The sequence below is a fragment of the Lepisma saccharinum genome, chromosome 19, assembly GCF_977018435.1.
Source record: "Lepisma saccharinum chromosome 19, izLepSacc3.1, whole genome shotgun sequence".
NCBI classification, from domain to species: Eukaryota; Metazoa; Arthropoda; class Insecta; order Zygentoma; family Lepismatidae; genus Lepisma; species Lepisma saccharinum.
In genome coordinates, this window is record NC_139247.1 from 51,728,571 (window position 1) to 51,750,320 (window position 21,750).

General features: G+C 36.9%; 1 protein-coding gene across 4 annotated transcripts in view; it reads left to right on the forward strand.

Moving 5' to 3' along the window:
• Blm (Bloom syndrome helicase) overlaps positions 1 to 21,750 on the forward strand; it is an 80,464-nt gene that overhangs the window by 22,959 nt on the left and 35,755 nt on the right. For all 4 annotated transcript variants that reach the window (XM_083140862.1, XM_083140863.1, XM_083140861.1 and 1 more), the window contains 10 exons: positions 1,323 to 1,513; positions 3,508 to 3,729; positions 4,373 to 4,454; positions 5,073 to 5,220; positions 5,599 to 5,730; positions 8,192 to 8,456; positions 10,137 to 10,332; positions 13,632 to 13,813; positions 15,759 to 15,918; positions 18,941 to 19,128. In XM_083140862.1, coding sequence (XP_082996988.1) covers positions 1,323 to 1,513; positions 3,508 to 3,729; positions 4,373 to 4,454; positions 5,073 to 5,220; positions 5,599 to 5,730; positions 8,192 to 8,456; positions 10,137 to 10,332; positions 13,632 to 13,813; positions 15,759 to 15,918; positions 18,941 to 19,128 — 1,766 coding nt within the window. The remainder of the gene's footprint in view (positions 1 to 1,322; positions 1,514 to 3,507; positions 3,730 to 4,372; positions 4,455 to 5,072; positions 5,221 to 5,598; positions 5,731 to 8,191; positions 8,457 to 10,136; positions 10,333 to 13,631; positions 13,814 to 15,758; positions 15,919 to 18,940; positions 19,129 to 21,750) is intronic.

Sequence of the window (21,750 nt, forward strand, 5' to 3'; positions counted from 1 at the left end):
ATATCGGATCGTTAAAATAATCGGTAATTTTACCGATAAACCGATACACTGATGTGCCTATATCGGCCGATACCGATAGAGTACCAATTAATCGGTCCCATCCCTAAGTTATATTATTTTGTACTGATATTCTTCAAAATTACTGATGATACCAGTACAGGGATTTTTCAACAATTAGGATAGCTCAGAATAGTATATTATACCAATTAATTAATGTTACTTCAATATTAGAATATAATTATATTGTTGCCATACCATGTCAATTCTTCAAATATTTGCATAAGGATCATAGTTTTTGTAAAAGTTAATTTTTGGCATACAGTGTTTGCTACAGGAATAATTGAAGCTCCAGCACTTTGTATACCTTATGCCATGATGAAATTATGGAACAGCATGAGGGAAAATTAATTTTAGATTAAAGTTGATAAGCTATGATGCTGATACAAATCTCATAACAGCACTTTCAAATTTTTGTATTTGAATTCCGTAACGTTCAATGATCGAGCTTGATACCCATACAGATGTTGATACTTGTACTGCTTCCCACTGACACCGGCACTTGAAAATCATGACAGCTAAAAGTTGCTCAAACTATTTATTTATATTATAAGCATCAATTTATCAGTTTTGCTTCAAAATATTCAAGAATTTCAGCAGAATATTAAAATACTTGTTATGTCATCATATTATAATCTTTCACACAATATTGGTGCCAAATAAATGGAAATTTTGAACTTTGCATGATTTCCAGGATAATTAAATACAGTATCAAAGAATACAAAAAAGCCAGAAACGTATTAGCCAGTATCAGTAAATAAAATAAAACCAATACTTTCCGATACCAATACCACTCAGCCTCTTGTCATTGAGCACCTGGAGGATTTGACAGCCGCTGACCAGAATATGTATTGATCACATCCCCCCATTGTGGCAATCTTCAAGAATTTTCACCTGCACACCTGCCATATATCACCATTCACATATGTGTGATTTACAAGAGAGAATTTTATGTTGTATTTCTGGTACCTAAAATTTGAACCTACAAATATCAATTTGTGAATATTACCTTTTAGTCCTACCTTGCCTTACTGCAGGAACAGGATAATGATAGATTGTAAATTACTTTTCTAAATTTTTGCATCATCTTGGGATGTCTAGACTCCTGAAAAGGGTATTCAAATTTAAGAGTGATTGGATTTGAAGGGATTATTTCATTGTGGAATTTTTTAAAGATAATTTCTCTAAATCTAACTGTAGTTGTATCAAGTTTGTAGATGATTTCCATTGTAACATTATTTCTCAGTTTTTCTTCAATTTTTTAGCACGTGCAAAGGACAATGAACACATAAACTACACATCGTCCTTGTATAGCACCCAAAAACAAACTAAGAATGAACCTAAAAGTAACAGTTCATCTTCAGGGTTAGGCAAGTTTCATGGAAACATAAGGAATGATGGAGTCACTGGAGAGTTTGATGGGATGAAGTATGCCCATACAAGAGAAATGCTAAAGGTATATTTTATCTTTCAATAATCTTAATTTACTATGAAAATTGCAATATGTGTATGTGTATGGTGTAGAACCATACTGAACCAAGTGACATCTTACAAAATTATGAGAGAAACGGGTCTAAAGTTTTTATTGTTCAGAAAATTCTCGCTTTAACTTTTGCAACATTTGTACGTCCATTAAACTACTTATGTTTGTGCATCAAATTGTTGAAAGAGATCGAAGATGTATGTGGAAATGGTGCAAATGGATCAGAAAACATCCCAGACACTTCTATGAGAATAATGAATATTTCAATACTTTTACATAAAATCCATATTTTGTTTTGGAGTTATCGCCTAGTTCGTACAACACAATTTCCTTCCGCAGAGAATTTCCACAGTGAACTAAGTACAAAGTGCCCTGTACGAAGAATGTGAAATGTAGGTTCATGACAATACTTCATTTATCCAAATTTTTACATTTTTTCTTAAGGATTGGGTCACAGTTTTGCAGAATAAAATTGCATGTTACTGTGAAGAAATGAACTAATATTTTTCTCTGGTAGTAAAAGGTGTAGTGTACCACATAGAACTGTGATTGAATGCAAACCCATGATAAAACAACCAATATTTTTTTAATATTGATGTTAGTGATATGGATTATGAATATTGTAAAGTTTAGCAATTGACATTTTGTTATTGTATATAAGTATGGATGTACTGATATTGCAAGCTTTCCTGAGGTAAAATAAATGTCTAAATATGTAAATTGTTTTAATAACACAAGTTATGTGAATTTTGGCTTTATATTCATGTAATGAATAACAAAATGGCAGAATTCATCACTCAATTACAAAGCTATTATAGAAATATCAAATTGGTAAAATTATCAAGGGACATTACAGTATAATCAACATGAAGAACTTCATGTTTTGCACACAATTTTGATGAATTAATTAAAGTTATGGTATTGGTTCAACACCAGTTTTGTTCCTCATATGATGAAAAAATAGAGGCACATATTTTTGGTAAATAAAATAAAAATTTTGCTGTTATAGTGGTGGAAAAGTGGTACTGTACGGTTTATAAAATGACATTTTGGTTTTAAAAATGTGAATATAACCCAAATTTGATTTTAAAACTGCATTGCATCTAAAGATATCAGTTTGGCGGTTACATGGATATAGGTAATTAACTCTGATACACTTACTATTCATTTTTCCGCGAAAGTTTTTTCCAGTGATCGATTTCGCCACTCGTCTGGTGGCTTCGTTCTTCTTCCGCTTGCGCTTGTGGCAGCACTAGTTGACGCAGCACCTTAACTTTTTGTCGTTCTGGTGCGGGTGTAGAGTTTCCTTCTGTTGCCGCACCTCGGGGTTTTGGCACTGTACAAGGTGGTTCCAGATCTTATCGTATGCTTTCGCGGGGCGGTGTTTGCTCGTGTGCGCAGGCGGGCTTTTTTGCGAACGTTTGGAGTCTGTGCTTGGTTTCTTGTCGCAGGGTGATTTCACCAGACGAGTGGTGAAATCAATCACTGGAAAAAACTTTCGCGGAAAAATGAATAGTAAGTGTATCAGAGTTAATTAATAACTGCAGTTCCTACACAAAATAAACATATCCCTTCTAATGGCACATTTTGTCATTACCAGAATATTAAGTTTATTCCTGTACAAAGGGGTCCACTTTTGCAAATATTTACAGCAGAATTAATCAATTTTCCGCAAATTGCATAACTTGCAGGATAATTCTTACTTCAGAATGTGTTGCGTCGGTAAGTAAACTCTAAATTTCTCGTCTAAAAGTCTATTTCACATTATTTCGTGACAAAGCAGGGTAGAAAAAATGCACCTCTCACATTTCAGAAACATAAAAAAATAACATTACAATGTGATATTCCACATTTTGTGTTTTCGTCAAAAACGAAATATGCATTGTGTGCAATATGTCTGTCATCTAGTTTTTTGTGAGATCATCATAATTTTAATATACATTGTGTATTTATTATTATTATTTTAGGTTTTCCGACAAAAGTTTGGTTTACACACGTTCCGACCAAACCAGCTTCAGGCTATTAATGCTGCTCTTCTGAATCTCGACTGCTTTGTGCTTATGCCAACTGGAGGAGGGAAGTCCCTGTGCTACCAGCTTCCTGCTCTCCTGTCTTTGGGAGTCACGATTGTGATCTCTCCTTTGAAGTCCCTAATTTTGGACCAGGTGCAGAAGCTAAATTCTCTGGATGTAAGTATAGAACTCCATGCAACTCTCTTCCTACAATGAATTATTTGTTAGTCATTCATGTGCAAATAGGAAATAGATAAACTCCAAGCCTACCTTTACTTTTGTTGGAGGGAGTGGTTTGCTAGCCAAATACATAATTTCAAATGTGCTACAACATGAGAGAGAAAGATTGGAGAATACAGATACTATTTTAGAGGATCTGCCTATAGTGTAATGGTAACACTGGCACCTTGTTCAATTCCTGGTGGAGGCAAGTTGCACAAATGTCAGCAAGATTTAGTTACCAGCTACTTGTATGTACAACTTTTTTCACATTTTTGTAGACATGTTTTACATGTGAAAAGTGGTTGTGCCAGTGTAAAACAGTTAAGGATATTTATAATGCACAAAGAGAAATTTCACAGTATTTTCTGTTAACTAATTGTATCAGAATTTGTCAAAAATTATCTGTAAGTACATTGGAATATGTAAATTTCCTGCTCTGTCATGTCACAAAGATATCGCCAACAAGCACAACTAAGAATTTATCAATATCCATGTGTAGTTGCATAAACAAGAAATAAATCAATGGCATTTCTCCTAGTTTAAAACCTAGTCACTGAAGTTCATCTACTTACATCCAAGTGTTGACTTTCCTCCTCAGATACCTGCAGCCCACTTATCAGGAGAGATATCTGCTAAACAACAAAACAGTATTTATGCTGAGCTAATGAAGAGAGAGCCAGGTAAGAAGTTGCTAATATCTTGTTCATACAATTTTTTTTATACATTCTAAAATTTCTGATTCTAAGAGGGTGAAACACTGAGAGTGAGACTTACTTTTACTTTCCTTACATCATTAAATAAATAACTGATGTATGCTTATGCAGTCAATGAATGAACATAGTTAGTTTTATACCTGTACAGGTTAAATCATTTTCTACTATTTGCATATTGCATAACAAATTTTACTGTGCACAGTAACTTAACACACACCTATTCCAAACCTATAATTAGGACATTCATTTTATTGTGAATTACAATTTTAATTATTCATCAAAAATCATATAATTTGCTTAAATATGTGTATTTTTTTTTAATCCAAGGCTTCACAATTTTTTTTTTGTATTGTGGTGAAATGTTCTTTGTATACCTGTATTCACATTTTTACCTGAGGTTCATTTCATGCATAAAATACCCTGGAAGCAATGTCTAAAAGGTTTTATTTGTGTGTGTATTTGGAATAGTGATAAATCAATGCCCGTAGTATAACTAAGGATAAATAAATGCCTACAAATGATATTTTGATTGAAATTTTCCTATATTAGTTCTAATGGAATGTTGATTTTTCATTGTTTTTTTAGGTCTGAGGTTGCTGTATGTTACACCTGAGAAAATAATGGCCAGCACTAAGTTTATTGAAACCTTGGAAGGGCTCTACAGCAGAGAAAAGATATCTCGTTTTGTTATTGATGAAGCTCATTGTGTTTCACAGTGGGGACATGATTTTAGGTTAGTTTTGCTTTTGTCTTTTCTTTACTGAAAAAATAGATATTTAAAGGAGGTGTGGTAAATGAAAGGTTAAGAACAGCTGGTTTATAATTTTAATTGTATTTAATGATAGATCCGACTTTGTGGAAAGAGGATTATCCATAAATTGGATGACATGTAAGCAGTCAGTTTTGAAACTTTTCAAATGATGCTTTTTTGCAAAATTTTAAATGTGGGTATTGTTTGAATGTTTTTCGAATGGGGGATAGATTTCTTAAATGTAACACAGTAGTCAGATGCCAATCAGTAGACACTGTGCAGAACATAGTTCACAAGGTAAACTTATTGAGATAATGCAAGTAATTTACATTCCAATGTGTTTGATGTGTTAATTTACAGGCCTGATTACAAGAAACTGTGCGTTCTTCGTCAGAAGTTCCCAAAAGTACCAACAATAGCACTTACTGCTACAGCAACACCCAGAGTTCGTATTGATATTCTTCACCAGTTGGGAATGAAGAATCCCAAATGGTAAGATTTACTTTTTTTTCTTCTTACATCTGCTTTCTTTTCTTGTTCTAAAAATTGCACCCCGTGTTGGAGACATTTAACTGTAATTCAATCTGAGTGAATGCAAAAGTATGTGTTTTGTAAGTCTTTGAAAACAAATGGTTTATTTTGCAAAAAGGTTTTAGCTGATATCAAATTCAAACCTTATACCTGCCGCAAAATTAGTTTGGTATTGACGCTTGGGAAGCACGTGGAGAAAGTGGGTCTACGTTACTGTGGGAGGGTGGGTTGCTGGCATGCGAGCCAATCAAAATTGTCCCAGTGCTTCACTCAAGCCCTGGTTACCTAGCAACAGAAAACTTTTATCTCGGTGTTGCCGCTTATCGGGCGATTCTTCCTGCGATCAGTTTTCATGTTGTTGGGAGAGGACATGTTGTTTGTTTGGTGTTTATTGAATTTAGAGTATTCTCTGTTGTATATAGCGTGTTGTTTAGTGTTTTTTTTTTTGTACATAATTTTCTGTATTCTGCTTGAGTATGTCGTGTGCTTGTGTGAAGAATGTCAAGCACAGGAGGCAATACTCGAGGAATTCCTCTCAAAGGCCAAACGCGGGAGATCGTTTGTTCTGTGCGCAAATATTTTGAGCAAGAGAGAAACAATGGGGGTCCAATCATTTCTGTAAATAAAGTTCTGGACAGGACTGCTGCTGCTGTCGGCGTGTCTAAGAACACTATTGTTACCATAGGGGAAGAAGAATATAATGTGGTAGAAATAAATCCGAGGCTTCAAAAGTGGAGACCCCAGGATAGAAGAGGAATATCGGTAAACGCATGACAAATTTAGATACCTTTCAGCAAGACGCTATTCGTCGCCATATTTACTCTTATTATAGGAGGAAAGTTCATCCCACTGTAGGGAAACTGCACGTTTCGTTGAAAGATTCGGGACTTTTTCAAGGTGGGAAAACATCTTTAAGGACAGTCATAAAATCTCTGGGATTCTCATACAAAAAAAATTAATGGACGCAAAATAAAGTAAAGTATGGAGGCATATGGGGATGTGGAGGTAGTGCTCCACACATTCTCGATCTCGACCTAGGCCATATTATGGAGGTGATGCGGTGATGTAGTTCACCAACCGCCTTTACCCCAGGTTTGCCCCAGGTACTCATTTGGGCTGAGTCGACTCCGGAGCCGCTAGGGATATTTGATTGATTGATTTGTTCTTTTAAGTCCACTTTATGCACGGGAAGGCTAATCGGGACTGGACCTACAGTTTAAAGAAAGATCCGAATTACTGTGCCATGTGCCTCTACCGGGTATCGAACCAGGGACCCCTTGATTACAAGGCGACGACGTTGCCACTATGCCATCGGGGAGGCCTGCTAAGGATATTTGAAAGTGTTCCCCAAACCACCGTGGGTCTCCCGCGTAAAAGTCAGACGCCTCACCAACTGGACTTTGTGCAATTCAGTTGCGGTATAATTGAAAGATGGGCAGACTTTAACGGCGACTTCGGAAAGAAATGATTATTGAAAGTGTATATATTCAATATTTTCAGAATGGATTGAAAAGGTAACCTGTAAAATGCTCGTTTCGTTAATTCGTTCGTTGTAAGGGAATGGAAATGAAGAGAGAAAACAATAACACATTCATCATTGTTGTCATCATTGTTATTATGTTTTCCTCGAAAAACAATAACACATTTCATCATTGTTGTTCCTTTTCATAACACGTTTTCCTCAACACAGCGTCAGACGGCTGCACTGCGTACCGTACCGCATGATATGGCAACACCGTGACGCGTGTTCCTTCAGCTCTCAATACCAAACTAATTTTGCGGCAGGTATAACTATCACTTTTTTAAAATGGTTGTGAACTGTAAGTGAATATAAAACGTGTGATAGATATGAAGGGAATGCCTACAGTAAATTAAAATGGGGCAGATACAGGCATATGTGTTTATCATTAAAATGTCAATCAATTCTACAGATGATCTGATAGTTTTATAAATAGCCTGTAATTGGGTGTATAATTCTATCATTATCATTATTTTTAAAAAATTTGAAGATGGTATCATTTATGTACCATGGTTTTATAAAGTAAATTTTATAAATAGTATTTCTCTTTCCTATGTTTTTTGGACAATTTCCTCCCCACCTCCCCTCCACAGGCAGAAATGCTCCAATTCTGTTGCCAACCTCTGTGGCAGAGTGGTTAGCATAGTGTGCTATGACATCAGGGGTCCTGGGTTCAAATCCTGGTATGGGTGTTCTTTGTGAGTGTCCCTTAATCAATTTCATCATATCATCACTCATCCTCCTCTTTGCAATTAGCCAACAGTGGCAAAAAAACAAGATAAAATAAAACAATCAGTTAATGCTTGAAGCATTCGCTGTTAACAGGGGCTAAATAGTTTCAAAACCTTGCAGACAACTCTTTCATTAAGAATGCACATTTATAATTCTTAATTACCTCCCCAGGTTTCTGTCGAGCTTCAACCGACCTAATCTGAAGTATGTAGTATATCCCAAGAAGGGGAAGAGTATAACCAAAGATATTATATCTCTTGTCAAGGCTCGGTTTCCCAGGCAGTCTGGCATAGTTTATTGCTTGTCCAGGAAGGAGTGTGACATGGTGGCTAACGATTTGAGGAAAGCTGGGATCAAAGCAGCCAGCTACCATGCTGGATTGAGTGACAAGGATCGAAGTTCTGTGCAAGGGGAGTGGATCAGTGACAAAGCAAAGGTATAGTAAGACTTCTGATTAGGCAAGTACTTTTCTGATTTGTAAATAGGACTGAGCTGATACCACTTTCAACCAATGCCCATACTGATATCCTTACCTATTTCCATCAATACTGATGCTTGAAAATTGTAACAATTAAAAATTGTTCAAAATATTGATTAATATTAATATTCCACTCCATTTACCAGAGTTTTGCTTTAAAATATTCAAAACTTACGTCGGAATATAAAAAATACAATTTTTTCCCATAATATTGCTACAAAATCAAAAGAAACTTCGAATTTTTCACAACTTCCTGAATAATTAGACTCCATGAAAGTCTTGCGTGGTATGATCAAAATGCTGGAAAAGCTTTGACCACTATGGTAAACAAGCCGACCCCCATGGCAGAGTGGTTAGCACATCGTGCTACAATGCTAGGGGTCTCGGGTTCGAATCCCGGCCTGGGCATGGATGTTTGTGAGTGTCCATTCATTAATTTCATCATATCATCACTCATCCCCATCTTCGAAAATTAGCCAATAGTGGCACAAAAAGCGAAGTAAAATAAAGCAAATCAACAATAACTATGGTAAATAAAATCAAACTGATATTTTCTGGTGCTGATTCTACTGGTATTGATCAATACTGATGCATCAATCGGCTCAGCCCTAGTAAATCTTCAGAGATTGCTCATGTAGTGAGTCACAGGAGAATTCTCAATAATATTTATAAAAATACATGTTAGTGGTCAAATATGTAAATTTTCAGTGTGTTTGACGAAACCACATGTAATTGTAAGAGCTAGAGTTGTAGTATCTGACATTGATTATTGGCCAGTAATAGCATATTAGTTTATCGGTAAATTTGCCAGTAATGTTACTAGTTTAACATTTACGTAAACAATTCTTCCAGCTTCTTTATACAAGGGACAGTCAAATGAAACCTTAATTTGTTTTTGTTTTTTATCTAGTAGATTTCTGCATGTAGAGTTGCACAAGTTTGCTACATTTTAGTATATATCCATTGCTGATCCACATATATTTTCAAGTCTTGAGTTAGTGCCTGTATATATCAGGAAGAAAAATCTTTGGGATGCATGCGCAGTCACTTATGACCCATTGCAAAGGTCTTTCCAGCCATCTGTCTGCAAAGTAAAGCCATTGTCGTACTTCTTCCATTCGTAAACTTAATGGCATGGTAATCATGCATAGTGATTTTGAATTTTGATTTGCCAGAAAATTTCTAAAAGTTTTAGGCTTCCAGAGGGCAAGAAACCACTGCTCTTCACTGGTGCAAGTGTGTGAAGGAGGCGCCATCTTTAAAAATGACATATATGGTGTTGTGAAGCTCACTTGATCAGTGTTGCACCCTTGAGGTTGTTTTAAATAATAGTTGATAACAGTTTCATTAATTTTGTTGATGTAGCAGTTGATGTAAATTTGACCTGTATACAGTCAGTCATAATTTTTATCGGACTTTTAATGTTTCCCATTTGTCTCTCCCTCGTAGTTCCATTTAAGGAATGATTGAAAATTACATGAAGAGTTAACTGAATTGTTCATTGCTAAAGACCGTGCTTGCAAATTATGAATATAATCTGTGCAATTCTAGTTCTGTGTTTGTTTCTTGCTTTCTGTGTAATTTTGTCTATTGATTTTGAACCATAGCGTTGTTAAAGCAATTGTTTTGTTTGTGTAGGTAGTGTGTGCAACAATTGCATTTGGAATGGGCATTGACAAACCAGATGTGAGGTTTGTAATCCATTACTCCTTGCCAAAATCAATCGAAGGCTACTACCAGGAGTCTGGACGTGCTGGGAGAGATGGTGATAAAGCTACGTGTATATTGTACTACTCGTATCAAGATAAGCACCGCATCCAGAGAATGATTGACTGTAAGTTGACTGTGTTGTTACATAGTTTATGCAAACATTTTATGAATAGTGATTTTTACACTTACCCCTCTGTTTGTTCTTGCATATCTTTATTTCAGTATTTTGACTATTTGAAACAGTCTTTATCAGGTGAACTAACAAGGAAAAATAATAACATTAACTCGAAATTTTATTACATGTACAAGAAATGTAATATTCCACTAAAGATATTATGTCATATAAAATATAGGGCTGAGTCTATACCACAATGCCAGAATTGTATTTTTAAATGTTCATAATTTCACATTTGAAAAAGTAAAGTAAAGTGCTCCCCTGTGCTTTGCACCATGCCATGAAGGCATATAAGAAATGTAGAGTTAGGGCCCCACACTTTCTTGGTCACAGCCTAAGTTGGGGGTGATGTGATCAGCACCACACCCCTGGCTGCCTTTATTCCCCAGAGTTTCCTCCAGGTATCCACTTTATACAATGCTGCGTGGGCTCCTGAGCCACTTGAACAGGTAGAAAACAATCCCGGTCCGGCCCTGCCAGGGATCAAACTTCGGTCTCTCGCATGGTAGTCAGACACCCTAAGGACTGAGGATACTTCCAGACTCTATGAAAGTATCATGTGACATTTTGCATATCCTGCCAGATATCCAAGCTCTGGAATATTATCAACCAGAATGAAACAATCATTGAGATCACAGATCAGTGACTAAATTCGATACCAGATGCAAAATCATAGGTATTGCTTTTATGTCAATGTTCAAGGATGCCTGAATCTCACGGTATGTCACATGCCGATCTCTCTCAATCATTTCACGCACAGCATCAACATTACTGGCAACAACAGACGTGGATGGACGACCTTCACGAACTTCATCTCTGAGAAATGTGCGACCACGTTGGATTTCGGAAAACCAATTGTATAGTCCTATTGGATGCTGCTTCATCCCCAAAAGTCAAATGAAGTCACTCGATTCATTGTTTCGGTATTAAACTACATTTGAAATCATAAAAAATCATTGCCCGAAAGTGTTCATGAGAAATTTCCATTTCTCACACGAAACAACTTCTTCAAACTGCTGTGAAAAATAAACGAATAGGCTTAAACAAACAATCAAAGATAATTTAAACATAAGAAAGGTCTATTCTTCCAATTTTTATAATAGCGGAACACTAGCACCACTGTTGGTGGTAGTTTGCAGAAACTTTTCCATCAATCCTCGTAGAACACCTGGAATAGATGAAATGCCAGTGAAAATTATACTAGGAGCAGAGTTATTGCTGTGCAGTGTGATGAAATCAGTGTGTCAAGAGAGAGAAGTGCCAAGAGATTGGACAAAGGAACTAATAGTTTCCATATTCAAGATGGGAGACAGAAAGGAATGTAAAAACTACAGAAGAATAATACTAATGTGCCACTCAGCAAAGGTGTATGAGAAAATATTAAGACAAAAGAATAAGGGAAGTAACAGAGCTGAACATGAGAGAGGAACATATAAGTTTAAAAGAGGCAGATCAACAGAAGATCTGATAGTCACCATAAGGCAATTACAAGAAAGGCACTACAAGTATGGAAATGATTTGATTATGGCATTCCTAGATATAGAAATGGCATACAATAGCATGGACAGAACGAAGATTTGGAAGGCTCTGAGAGAGAAATGAGTCGAGGAAGAGATAGTGTGTAGAGTACAGAGCACATACAAGGCCAACCAGAGCTGTGTGAAGACACCAGTGGGAAGAACGGAGTGGTTCAGTATAAGTAATGGACTAGAACAGGGAAGTGCTCCTTCCCCACTGCTCTTCATGATTACAGTGGATGCAATTAACGAAGAGGTGTGGAAGAAGATAGGAGAGGAAGAGATTAAAGCCCTGTTGTTTGCTGATGACGTAGTAATATGGGGAAACAGGGAAGAAGAAGTACAGAGATAGCTTGATAGTTGGAATGAGGAAATTAGAAGAGCAGGAATGAAATTCAGTGCAGAAAAGAGTGAGGTGCTAACAACAACAGGAAACAGAGCCAGATATGAACCAAGAATAAAGGTGTACACGGAAGAGTTGAAGGTAGTGGAGAGTTTCAAATATCTAGGAAGCATAATTGAGAGAAGTGGAAGAATAGATGAGGAGGTAAACAGAAGAGGACAAATGGGTGGTACACTCTATCAAAGAGTTCAAAGATTAATATGGTACAGGGATGCAAGTATGTAATGCAAGAATGTAATATATAACACACACTATGTACCAATGAATTACGTTTGGAGCAGAGACTTGGACAATGACAGAGAGAGAGACCAAAGAAAGATGCAGGCAGTGGAGATGATATTCTTAAGGAGTATATTGGGGAAGACTAGAAGGGATAGAATAAGGAATTAGGATATCTGACAGACAGTGGGGGTGGTGAAGCTTCAGGGCACAATATATCAGGCTCAGATGAGATGGTTTGGACATATGAAGAGGATGTGTGCAGTAAGACTGCCAGTAAGAGCTTACAATGCACAAGAAGTGGGAGTAAGACCAAAGCGGAGACCAAGATGTCAGTGGAAAGAGCAGATAGTGGAGTGTGTTAGGAGAAGAGGACAAGATTGGAACACCGTGGAAAGAGAGGAATGGTGGAAGACCAGGAAAAAAATGGAGAGGCTTGATTCTATGCCGACCCAGCCAGAGGCAGGAAACTGCGAAGAGTGATGATGATTCCTAATACATACCTTTATTGTGTTGTTATACCATTTTCTATTGCAAACATAGGGAAAATATTAATTGATTAAATTTGATGAGAAGTAAGACATTGTCCAACATAATTCTTCATTATTAATACTTCCTTACAATAATTTATTTAGTTTATAAATCTGTTGATATAAAAACTGATTGTTGCCTTGGTCAAGCATGTTGAGAAGTAGACTCATTCTTTCCACATTACCACCAAATGTTCCAAGTTTCAATTCCATCTTTAGCATGGGTGTCCCTTCATCAGTTTCATCATTCCTCATTTATTCTAAAGATGCAGCAACACAATGTAAAATAAGAAAAAAAATACTAAAATAATTGTTTCTGGCAATTATTTTTCTGATCAGTACATAATGAGAGAAACATCATGATGAACCACTGGATTTAGAGTTAGAAAGATGCTTGTAATCGGTTAAAAAGGATATGTTCAAAGAATACATATTTAACGTTATAAAGTCATAGAAACTACACTCTTTGTACCTCATAGGAAGCTTTTTGTTATAATTTTTGTAAACAGTGAAAAAAAATTATTTAGCAATCATACCTGTATGCTAGTATTATTATCATCAATAAACTTCCTGTTGCAGTGGACAGGGAAAATTTTGCAGCTCGGCAGACGCACATAGACAACCTGTGGAGAATGGTCAGGTTCTGTGAGAATAAGACTGACTGCAGGCGGACACAGCAGCTCAATTACTTCGGAGAAATATTTCAGCCTGAACAGTGTCGTGCTCTGAAGGAAACCATGTGTGACAACTGCTCTCAAAAGGTAAAATATAAAGCATCATTTGTTAATACAGTATGAACAGTGCGGGCCTCCCTGATGGCGCAGTGGTAGCGTCGTCGCCTTGTAATCAAGGGGTCCCGGGTTCAATACCCGGTGGAGGCACATAGTGGTTCGGATCCCACTTTAAACTGTAGGTCCAGTCCCGATTTGCCTTACTGTGCATTAAGTTAATTTCGTGCTCAGATATGCTAATTGGTACAGGACCTACAGTTTACAGTGTGGTCTAAACTACTTTGCAATGTGCCCCCCCCCCCCCCATCGAGTCCTTGGTTGAACTCCAACAGTATTAGCACTATGCTGTTGGGAAGCACCTCCGATATATTCAATGTTACATATGTTCCATGAAGAACCTTAATGGTTAATTCTATTCATCAGTTAATGTGTGAACGAGGTGACTGTGATGCATTTTGCCTTAACAAAAAGAAATTGTGTTTTTAGCCACTTGCTTTACATAAATCCTGGATACATAAATTATGCATTTGTGCTAATTAGAAAAATAACGAACTGACAGAATTCTTCATTAAATTCGGCACACATAGGGGATGAACTGAGCCACTTGCTTTACATAAATCCTGGATACATAAATTATGCATTTGTGCTAATTAGAAAAATAACAAACTGACAGAATTCTTCATTAAATTCGGCACACATAGGGGATGAACTGGTCGAGCCTGCATTTTTCACTGAAAAATCTGACAGAATTCTTCATTACATTAAAGGATTTGTAGAAAAATCAAATTGGTAAAATTGTCAGGAGTTATATACTAATATTCCTATATCAACCAATACTTGATTTTGATTTGATTTTTGGTATGTAGCATCGCTTTTCTGCCACTTTTGGCTAATCGCGACAATGAGAATGAGTGATATGATGAAATTGATAAGGGACACTCACATTGAACACCCATGCCCAGGCTGGCATTTCTACCTGGCATTATAGCATGCTGTGCTAACCACTTCAGCATGGAGCTAGCGACAAATACTGATGGAGTACTTATTGAAGTTACAGAGTATGTATAAGGTATGCCCAAATGAAAAGGAGACCCTTGCTTTAGCGGCGTTGTATCTAATCGAAGAAGGTAAATATGATTGCCGATAGATTGCGCGGTGTTTGTCCCAGTTTGCAGGTGTAGCGAACGACTTCGCCTGCTGTTTCCTCAGTTGGCGAGAGTGGTTTTGCGCGGACGGGTGCATTATGGATTCCTCCAGATCAGTGCAGAGAGCTGTAATCCAATTTCTTCACGCAGAAGGCGAGCAAATTTATCGCAGGCGGTACTGCAACACGTTGCTGAGGCTTAATGAGGCCATCAAAAACAAGCGCAGAGGTAAGCTCTCGAAGGGGATAGTGCTGTTCCAGGACAACGCTAGGCCACATGTGGCCAAGAAGACCCTCGACCTGCTGAGAACATTTCAATAGAAAGTCCTCACACATCCTCCATATAGCCCCGATATTTCCCCATGTGACTCTCATATCTTCGGCCCCTTAAAACAATCACTGAAAGGTCAACGGTTCACCTGTGTTGAGGAAGTGCAGAACACTGCAAAACTGGATCCGTAAGCAACCCAGGAGTTTCTAGACTGAAGCCATCCACTACCTTCTACGCTCTGGGACCAGTGCATCAATATCAATGGCAATTATGTGTAGGTATCATGTTACACATAAATTGTAATTCACTTATTATGCAAATATTCTGTAATATAATACTCTTTAGATATAACCGTAGTCTCCTTTTCATTTGGGCATACCTTATATTTTGATTATTGTTTGATAAATATGTTCCAGTATGCAATTTCATTATCCCAAGAGCTTGGTCCCCGATGCTATTGTCTAGAAATCCGGTACTTCCAGACTGAACTCTAGTAGAGATTTACTGGTAAAACCGTAAGTCTAGTGTTTTCTTATAAGTTTTTATCATTCTGTTTTCAGGATGATTACACAGTGATTGACATAACAGATGACTGTAAGGAGATAGTGAGAGCTGTTCAACAGCTGTGTGGAGGGAATTCAAGGTGGAGCAATAATTTCACTCTCCTCCATTTTGTTGATGTGTTCAAGGGAAGTGAGTCAAAGAAGATAATGGATGCAGGTGAGTCCATGGGTTTTTCATAAATTGCATTATTTGTTCTGATTTTCTTGTCATATGGTAGTAGTAGATGCTTGTTTGTATCTGATCCTGTCTCATACATTTTTTTAAGCACTCATTACTGTAATGCAAGTAGGTTTCTGCAAACTGGAAATAAGTTTATTGCATTCCATTGTTCCAAAGAAATTTGATATGGTATAGTTCAAACTAATGCATATAGATTAACATTCATAAATATTGCAGATAAATTGAAAGTGACACAATGTTCAAGTATTGGTACAGGGTGACCACTTTCAAATGGGGGAACCCCCTGACGAGCCCGCCTCCTCCTGCATACATTCAGGGACATGCACTTTATGCCCTGGTGCCTTTCAATAAAAAACAGGGCATCAGTTTTCTCTGAATTATGGTTCCCCTTGTTTATTTTTTTTTCACAAACCTTATTTGAGCTTTCATGTAAGTGAATACAATGTGTTACAAATACAATACAGGGTGACTACTATAAGACCATGATAAAATTCAAGTATAATTCCTGGTTTTAAAGGCAAACTATCCAAATTTCTTTCTTATCTCAAATTGTTGCTGCCGACCCAGTCAGAGGCAGGAAATGGCGAAGGATGATGATGATGTATCCAAAAATTCAAGGGTACAAGCAGGTGTTTTCTCTCTTTCAACCTTAATGTATTACCGCCTCTCACCACCCACTCATATACTAACTAACTAACTAACTCTCTAGCCTTCTTAAACCCGAAGGTTCATGGCTGCAGCAACACAGGCCTTCCATCTGTCCCTATCTTGAGCAAGATCTATATACTCTTTTCCATCCATACCGATTTCCTTTAGGTCCATCTCAACGTTGTCCCTCCATCTTCGTCTGGGCCTTCCTACAGGTCTCTTACCATCTGGTTTCCCAACAAGAATCCTGTAAACTCCTCTTTCCTCTCCCATTCGTGCCACATGGCCTGCCCACCTAAGTCTTCTTGATTTAATTATTCTAATAATCCACTCATATACACACACAAATATATTAACAACTAGCTGATTGACCGGCATTGCCCGGGTATTTATTTATACCAATCTTCCATTACACAGGAAAATAATGAATTCTAACTACAGTGTAAAATGAACTTGGAATTGAACGGCATTAGGAGTGTCATTATTCATCTTAGCGATCCCGTAAACTATGGATTCCACACTAATATAGATTGTTTTACATGTCACTATTTATCTTGAGCAACCCCGCAAACTATGGATTCCACACTAATATCGGTCATTTTCTATTATTTTTACATGTCACCTCCTTCCCACCCCCACCCCTAGGGGTGCCAGGGGTGTCTTACCCCAACAGTATTTCCCAATTATGAATCAAAAGTATTTCTTTGCATATTGTGTACCAAGTTCGGTCATAGTGAATGTCACCAATTAGCTTAGTGACTCCGAAAACTATGGATTCGACACTAATCTACGTCATTTTTGACATTTTATCTTTCACCCCCTCTAACCCCCAATTCGATAGGTGATGAACTTGCAGTTGAACGGCATTGGGAGTGTCACTATTCATCTTAGCAACCCCGAAAACTACAGATTCCACACTAATATCAGTCGTTTGCTATTATTTTTACATGTCACCTCCTTCCCACCCCCATCCCTAGGGGTGTCTTGGAGTTGAACGGCATTGGGAATGTCACTATTCATCTTAGTGACCCCGAAAACTATGAATTCCACACTAATATTGGTCGTTTTCGATTATATATTTACATGTCACCCACCCCCACCCCTAGAGGTGCCAGGGGTGTCTTACGCCCACAATATTTCTTTCAAGATTGCAAGTGATATGTGTACCAAGTTTGGTTGAAATTGCTACAGCCGTTCGAGAGTTATGCTGGAACAAACACACATACAAACATACATCCATTTTTATATATATAGATATAAAGGATTTGTGTGATTCCAATGTATCCAAAAATTCGAATTCAATCAATTAAATGGTATATAAACATTTAAAATATTTAATTTAATGTGCAGAGTTTACATTTGCCATTTTACATACTCAGACTCAAAATACATCTACAAACACAAGTCCCAAATGTTAGGGGATATACTAATAGATTATTATTTGTATAAGAATTTCAAACTCAAATTTACCTAATCAACTTCGAGATATCTTGTCTTGCAATAGTCTTCTGTCTGTCAGATAGATTGTTCTGCAAAGGATACTAACAAAGGAAACAAATTTCCCACGCAGCTTTATTTTCCTTCCTCGATAAAAATAAAATCTAAACTATGAAAAACATGCCTCAGGGCATTTATAAATATATAAATTTTAATGGGATTTAGATTAATAAAAGTTGCAATTTTCATGCATAATTCCTGGAATTCAAGGTATTCCCGGTGGGTAGACACCCTGTGGTATCATTGGAAATTAACAAGAGTATTACTATTGGTTCAACTGTAGTATGTTATTTTTCAAACATATAGACTTTCTTTAGGGCTGAGTCGATACCGATGATGACGTATCATATTGGTTGGATTTTATTTACGGATACTGGTTGATATTTTTTCAGTGTTTATTTAATTGTATGTGGGGGTCCGCAAAAGTGCCACTAAATGCTTTTGCACTCTAATTATCCTGGACGTTACACAAAATTCAAAGTTTCCATTGATTTTGCACAATATTATGTGGGAAAGAAACTAAATTTGTGATTACATAACAAGTATTTTTATATTCCGATGTAATTTTTTATTATCTTATGTAAATTGATGCTTATAATTGAACAACTTTTGTTACAATTTTCATGCATCAGTATCGGTTCAAAGTGGTATCAGGTCAGCCCTAATTATCTTAATTTAGGTCATGGCATGAATGCCTCAGCATTTTGAATACTTCACACGAATTGTAAACATTAAAAGTATCTGGCTTTATTGGTTTAGCTAGTATGGTATTATTTGCGAAATCAGACAGAAATTATTATTATTAATTACGGTAATAAAAATGTGAATGATGTGAGATTAATAAATATTCCAGGCCACCAGCGTCACCCATTGCATGGGCGTGGGAAGCAGTGGCAGAGAGTGGATGTGGAGCGTCTCATGAGGAAACTCACCATTGAAGAGTATTTGAGAGAAGAATTGTTTGTTACCAGAGATGATATTGCTATTGCATATGTGAAAGTTGGACCGAAAGCAGGTGCTCTTCTAAATGGAAACGTAAAGGTGAGTGCAAGAATTAATTACGGTCTCTTTTCTGGTATATCAATTTACTATACTTCACAACACCTCATCAATTTCATGTGCATTGTTGTACTGATGAAAAAGTTATTAGTTTCATACTTTATATGTATATTTATCTCGTGCAGCTGGTGGACGCAAGAAAGTGAAGTTCGATACAGAAAAATATTTATGTAAGAATATTGTCAACATTGGAAGAAACAATTACATTATGTACATGCTATTTATTACAATTACAATCTTAGCAGACATGTAAACATACATGGAATTTTTCTTTTCTTATTTGTGGTAGGAAATGTACTTAGAATTCCCTGTATTGAGAGCTTATTCTTCTCATTTTCTGAGTATCTCTTCAGTCCTGAATAATTAAATTTATCATTAAAATGCTTAGAGATGACAACTGCATTTTTGCAAAATTTTGGTATTTGCTATTTTTGCCAAAACATATCAGTGAGATATGTTCCGCCATCTTTTTTTCCCCTCCATGTCCAAATCAGCAATATTTTATTTCTTTCAGGTATCAATTTTTGATTTTATTGTATACTCTCAATATAATATAATATATTTGAATCAATATGATTTCTTCCTTACTTATCTTCTGGCGGGTGATTAAAAATCCATTTTTTGTAGGAGGGGTTTATATTAGGGCTGATGATTCTGGATGAAGTGACTTGATTGGTGGACTGGGATGTATAAGCTTATAAGGAGTGGTTCTATGAACATACAGTTAGCCCACTCTAATTATTTTAATGTTTATTTGATATTATCAATTTTAATAGTAATTTTATTAATAACTTATATAAGTATGTTTTTATATAGTTTATGTTAAAACAAGACATTGAAGTAAAAGTAGTTGCTACCTTCATTTGGTGCAAAGGTACATAAACCTTAATCTTAAATCTCAGCTATCTTATCTACAGGGTAGGGTTCTTTGTAGACAACGAAACCAGACAGGATGCCTTCCAATGGAGACGTTTAAACGAATATACAGGGAGGTTATTGCAGCATGCCACCGCAAGAGCTTCGGCCGCTTGCCGGCCCAGTCATGCAACAGGTGCCGGCAAATTGCGTAACAGATAGCCCGTTACACAAACCGCTTGTTTTGTAATGTTTCCACTTTTCACAATTATAGTTACAATTACAACTTAAATAAGCACGTACCTTGTCGTAAGGATGCTGGAAGAGGTGTCCTCTAAAATACAAATATTTCTGGCACTTTATTTCTGCCCATATCGCTTCTGACAGCAACGACTCATCCAACATAAAGGATTCAATTTTTCATTCTTGTCTTGCCTTCGAATAAACAAAACCGTGACTCTTATTTTGCAGATAACACAAGATTAATCCTTTTGAACACTAGAGTCAGTGGCGTGCCCAAGATTTTCGAGGGGGGAGGTTACGTATACATTATTATGCAAAACGAAAGCGCAGATAAACGAATTATTTAACAGTGTCACTTAATTTTAACGTGTGAATATTTTTGAAGTAAAGTAGCGATCATACACTGTGTGCGTTTTTCTTTCTGAGAGCGCCATTTGAAATAAGCACTTTTCCCCTTTTGCTACTATGGGATAAACTGAATATAAAAGGCTATAACTGCTCAACAACTGCATCTTTTTAAGAAATTTAAATTCTAAATGTAAGAATGAACAAAAAGCAACATTTTATGTAAATTCCGACAATTGTGAGTCCAGGGGGAAACGGGGGCCAAATCCCAAAGTTCTATTTTCCCCGTAATTACGCAAAATTTCTGAACGTCGTAATTTCCATATTTTTTTTTTTTTCAAAGTTGCGGCAGGAGCATTACATATCCTCATAGAGTAGTCTTTTGTTGTGCTTCCCTCAAAATTTGGTCCATCCAGTGTCTATAGAGCCGACGCTAGAAGCGAAATTCCTCAGATGTCGCAAGAGCGTCAGCGGCTTATCGGAGTAGTGGTAAGCCGCGAGAAGCCTCTCGATACTACGCGAATGCGACAGCTGTCGGCTACCAGTTGTTTAGACGTGTTCACTTCGGTTTGCGTTTATCAGTACTCGTGTTGTTTATACTGTGTTATTGAGTTGGTGTGCTAAAGTGCTAGTGTTTTATCGTGTTATTTGTTATTCATTCATTAGTTATGCCGCCAAACAAATATAGTCTTGAACAAAGAGTTTTTATGTACGATACTTACGTGAAAACGAACTCTTGCAGAAAAGTAGTCAGGCGATTCGCAAGAAAATTTCCTGGCAATCCTGTTCCGGACAGACATACTGTTTACAACCTCGTTAAAAGATTACGAGAGACAGGATCTCTTGAACCTAAGAAACGTGTTTCCAGACGACGTGTTCTTACGGAAGAAAAGCTAGACGAAATTGGTGAACGACTTGAACATACTCCAAAAAAATCCCTCCGTCGGCTTGCTCAGGAAACAGGCATTTCTAAATCCTCAGCACGAAATGCCACTAAATTACTTAGATTAAAACCCTACAAAATTACAGTGGTTCATGAATTGCAACCGCGCGATCACGCGACTAGAGTTCGATTCTGTAACTGGATGCTGGATAATATTGTTGCTGGCAGAGTAAATCCAGAATTAATCATATTTTCAGACGAAGCTTGGTTCGAATTGA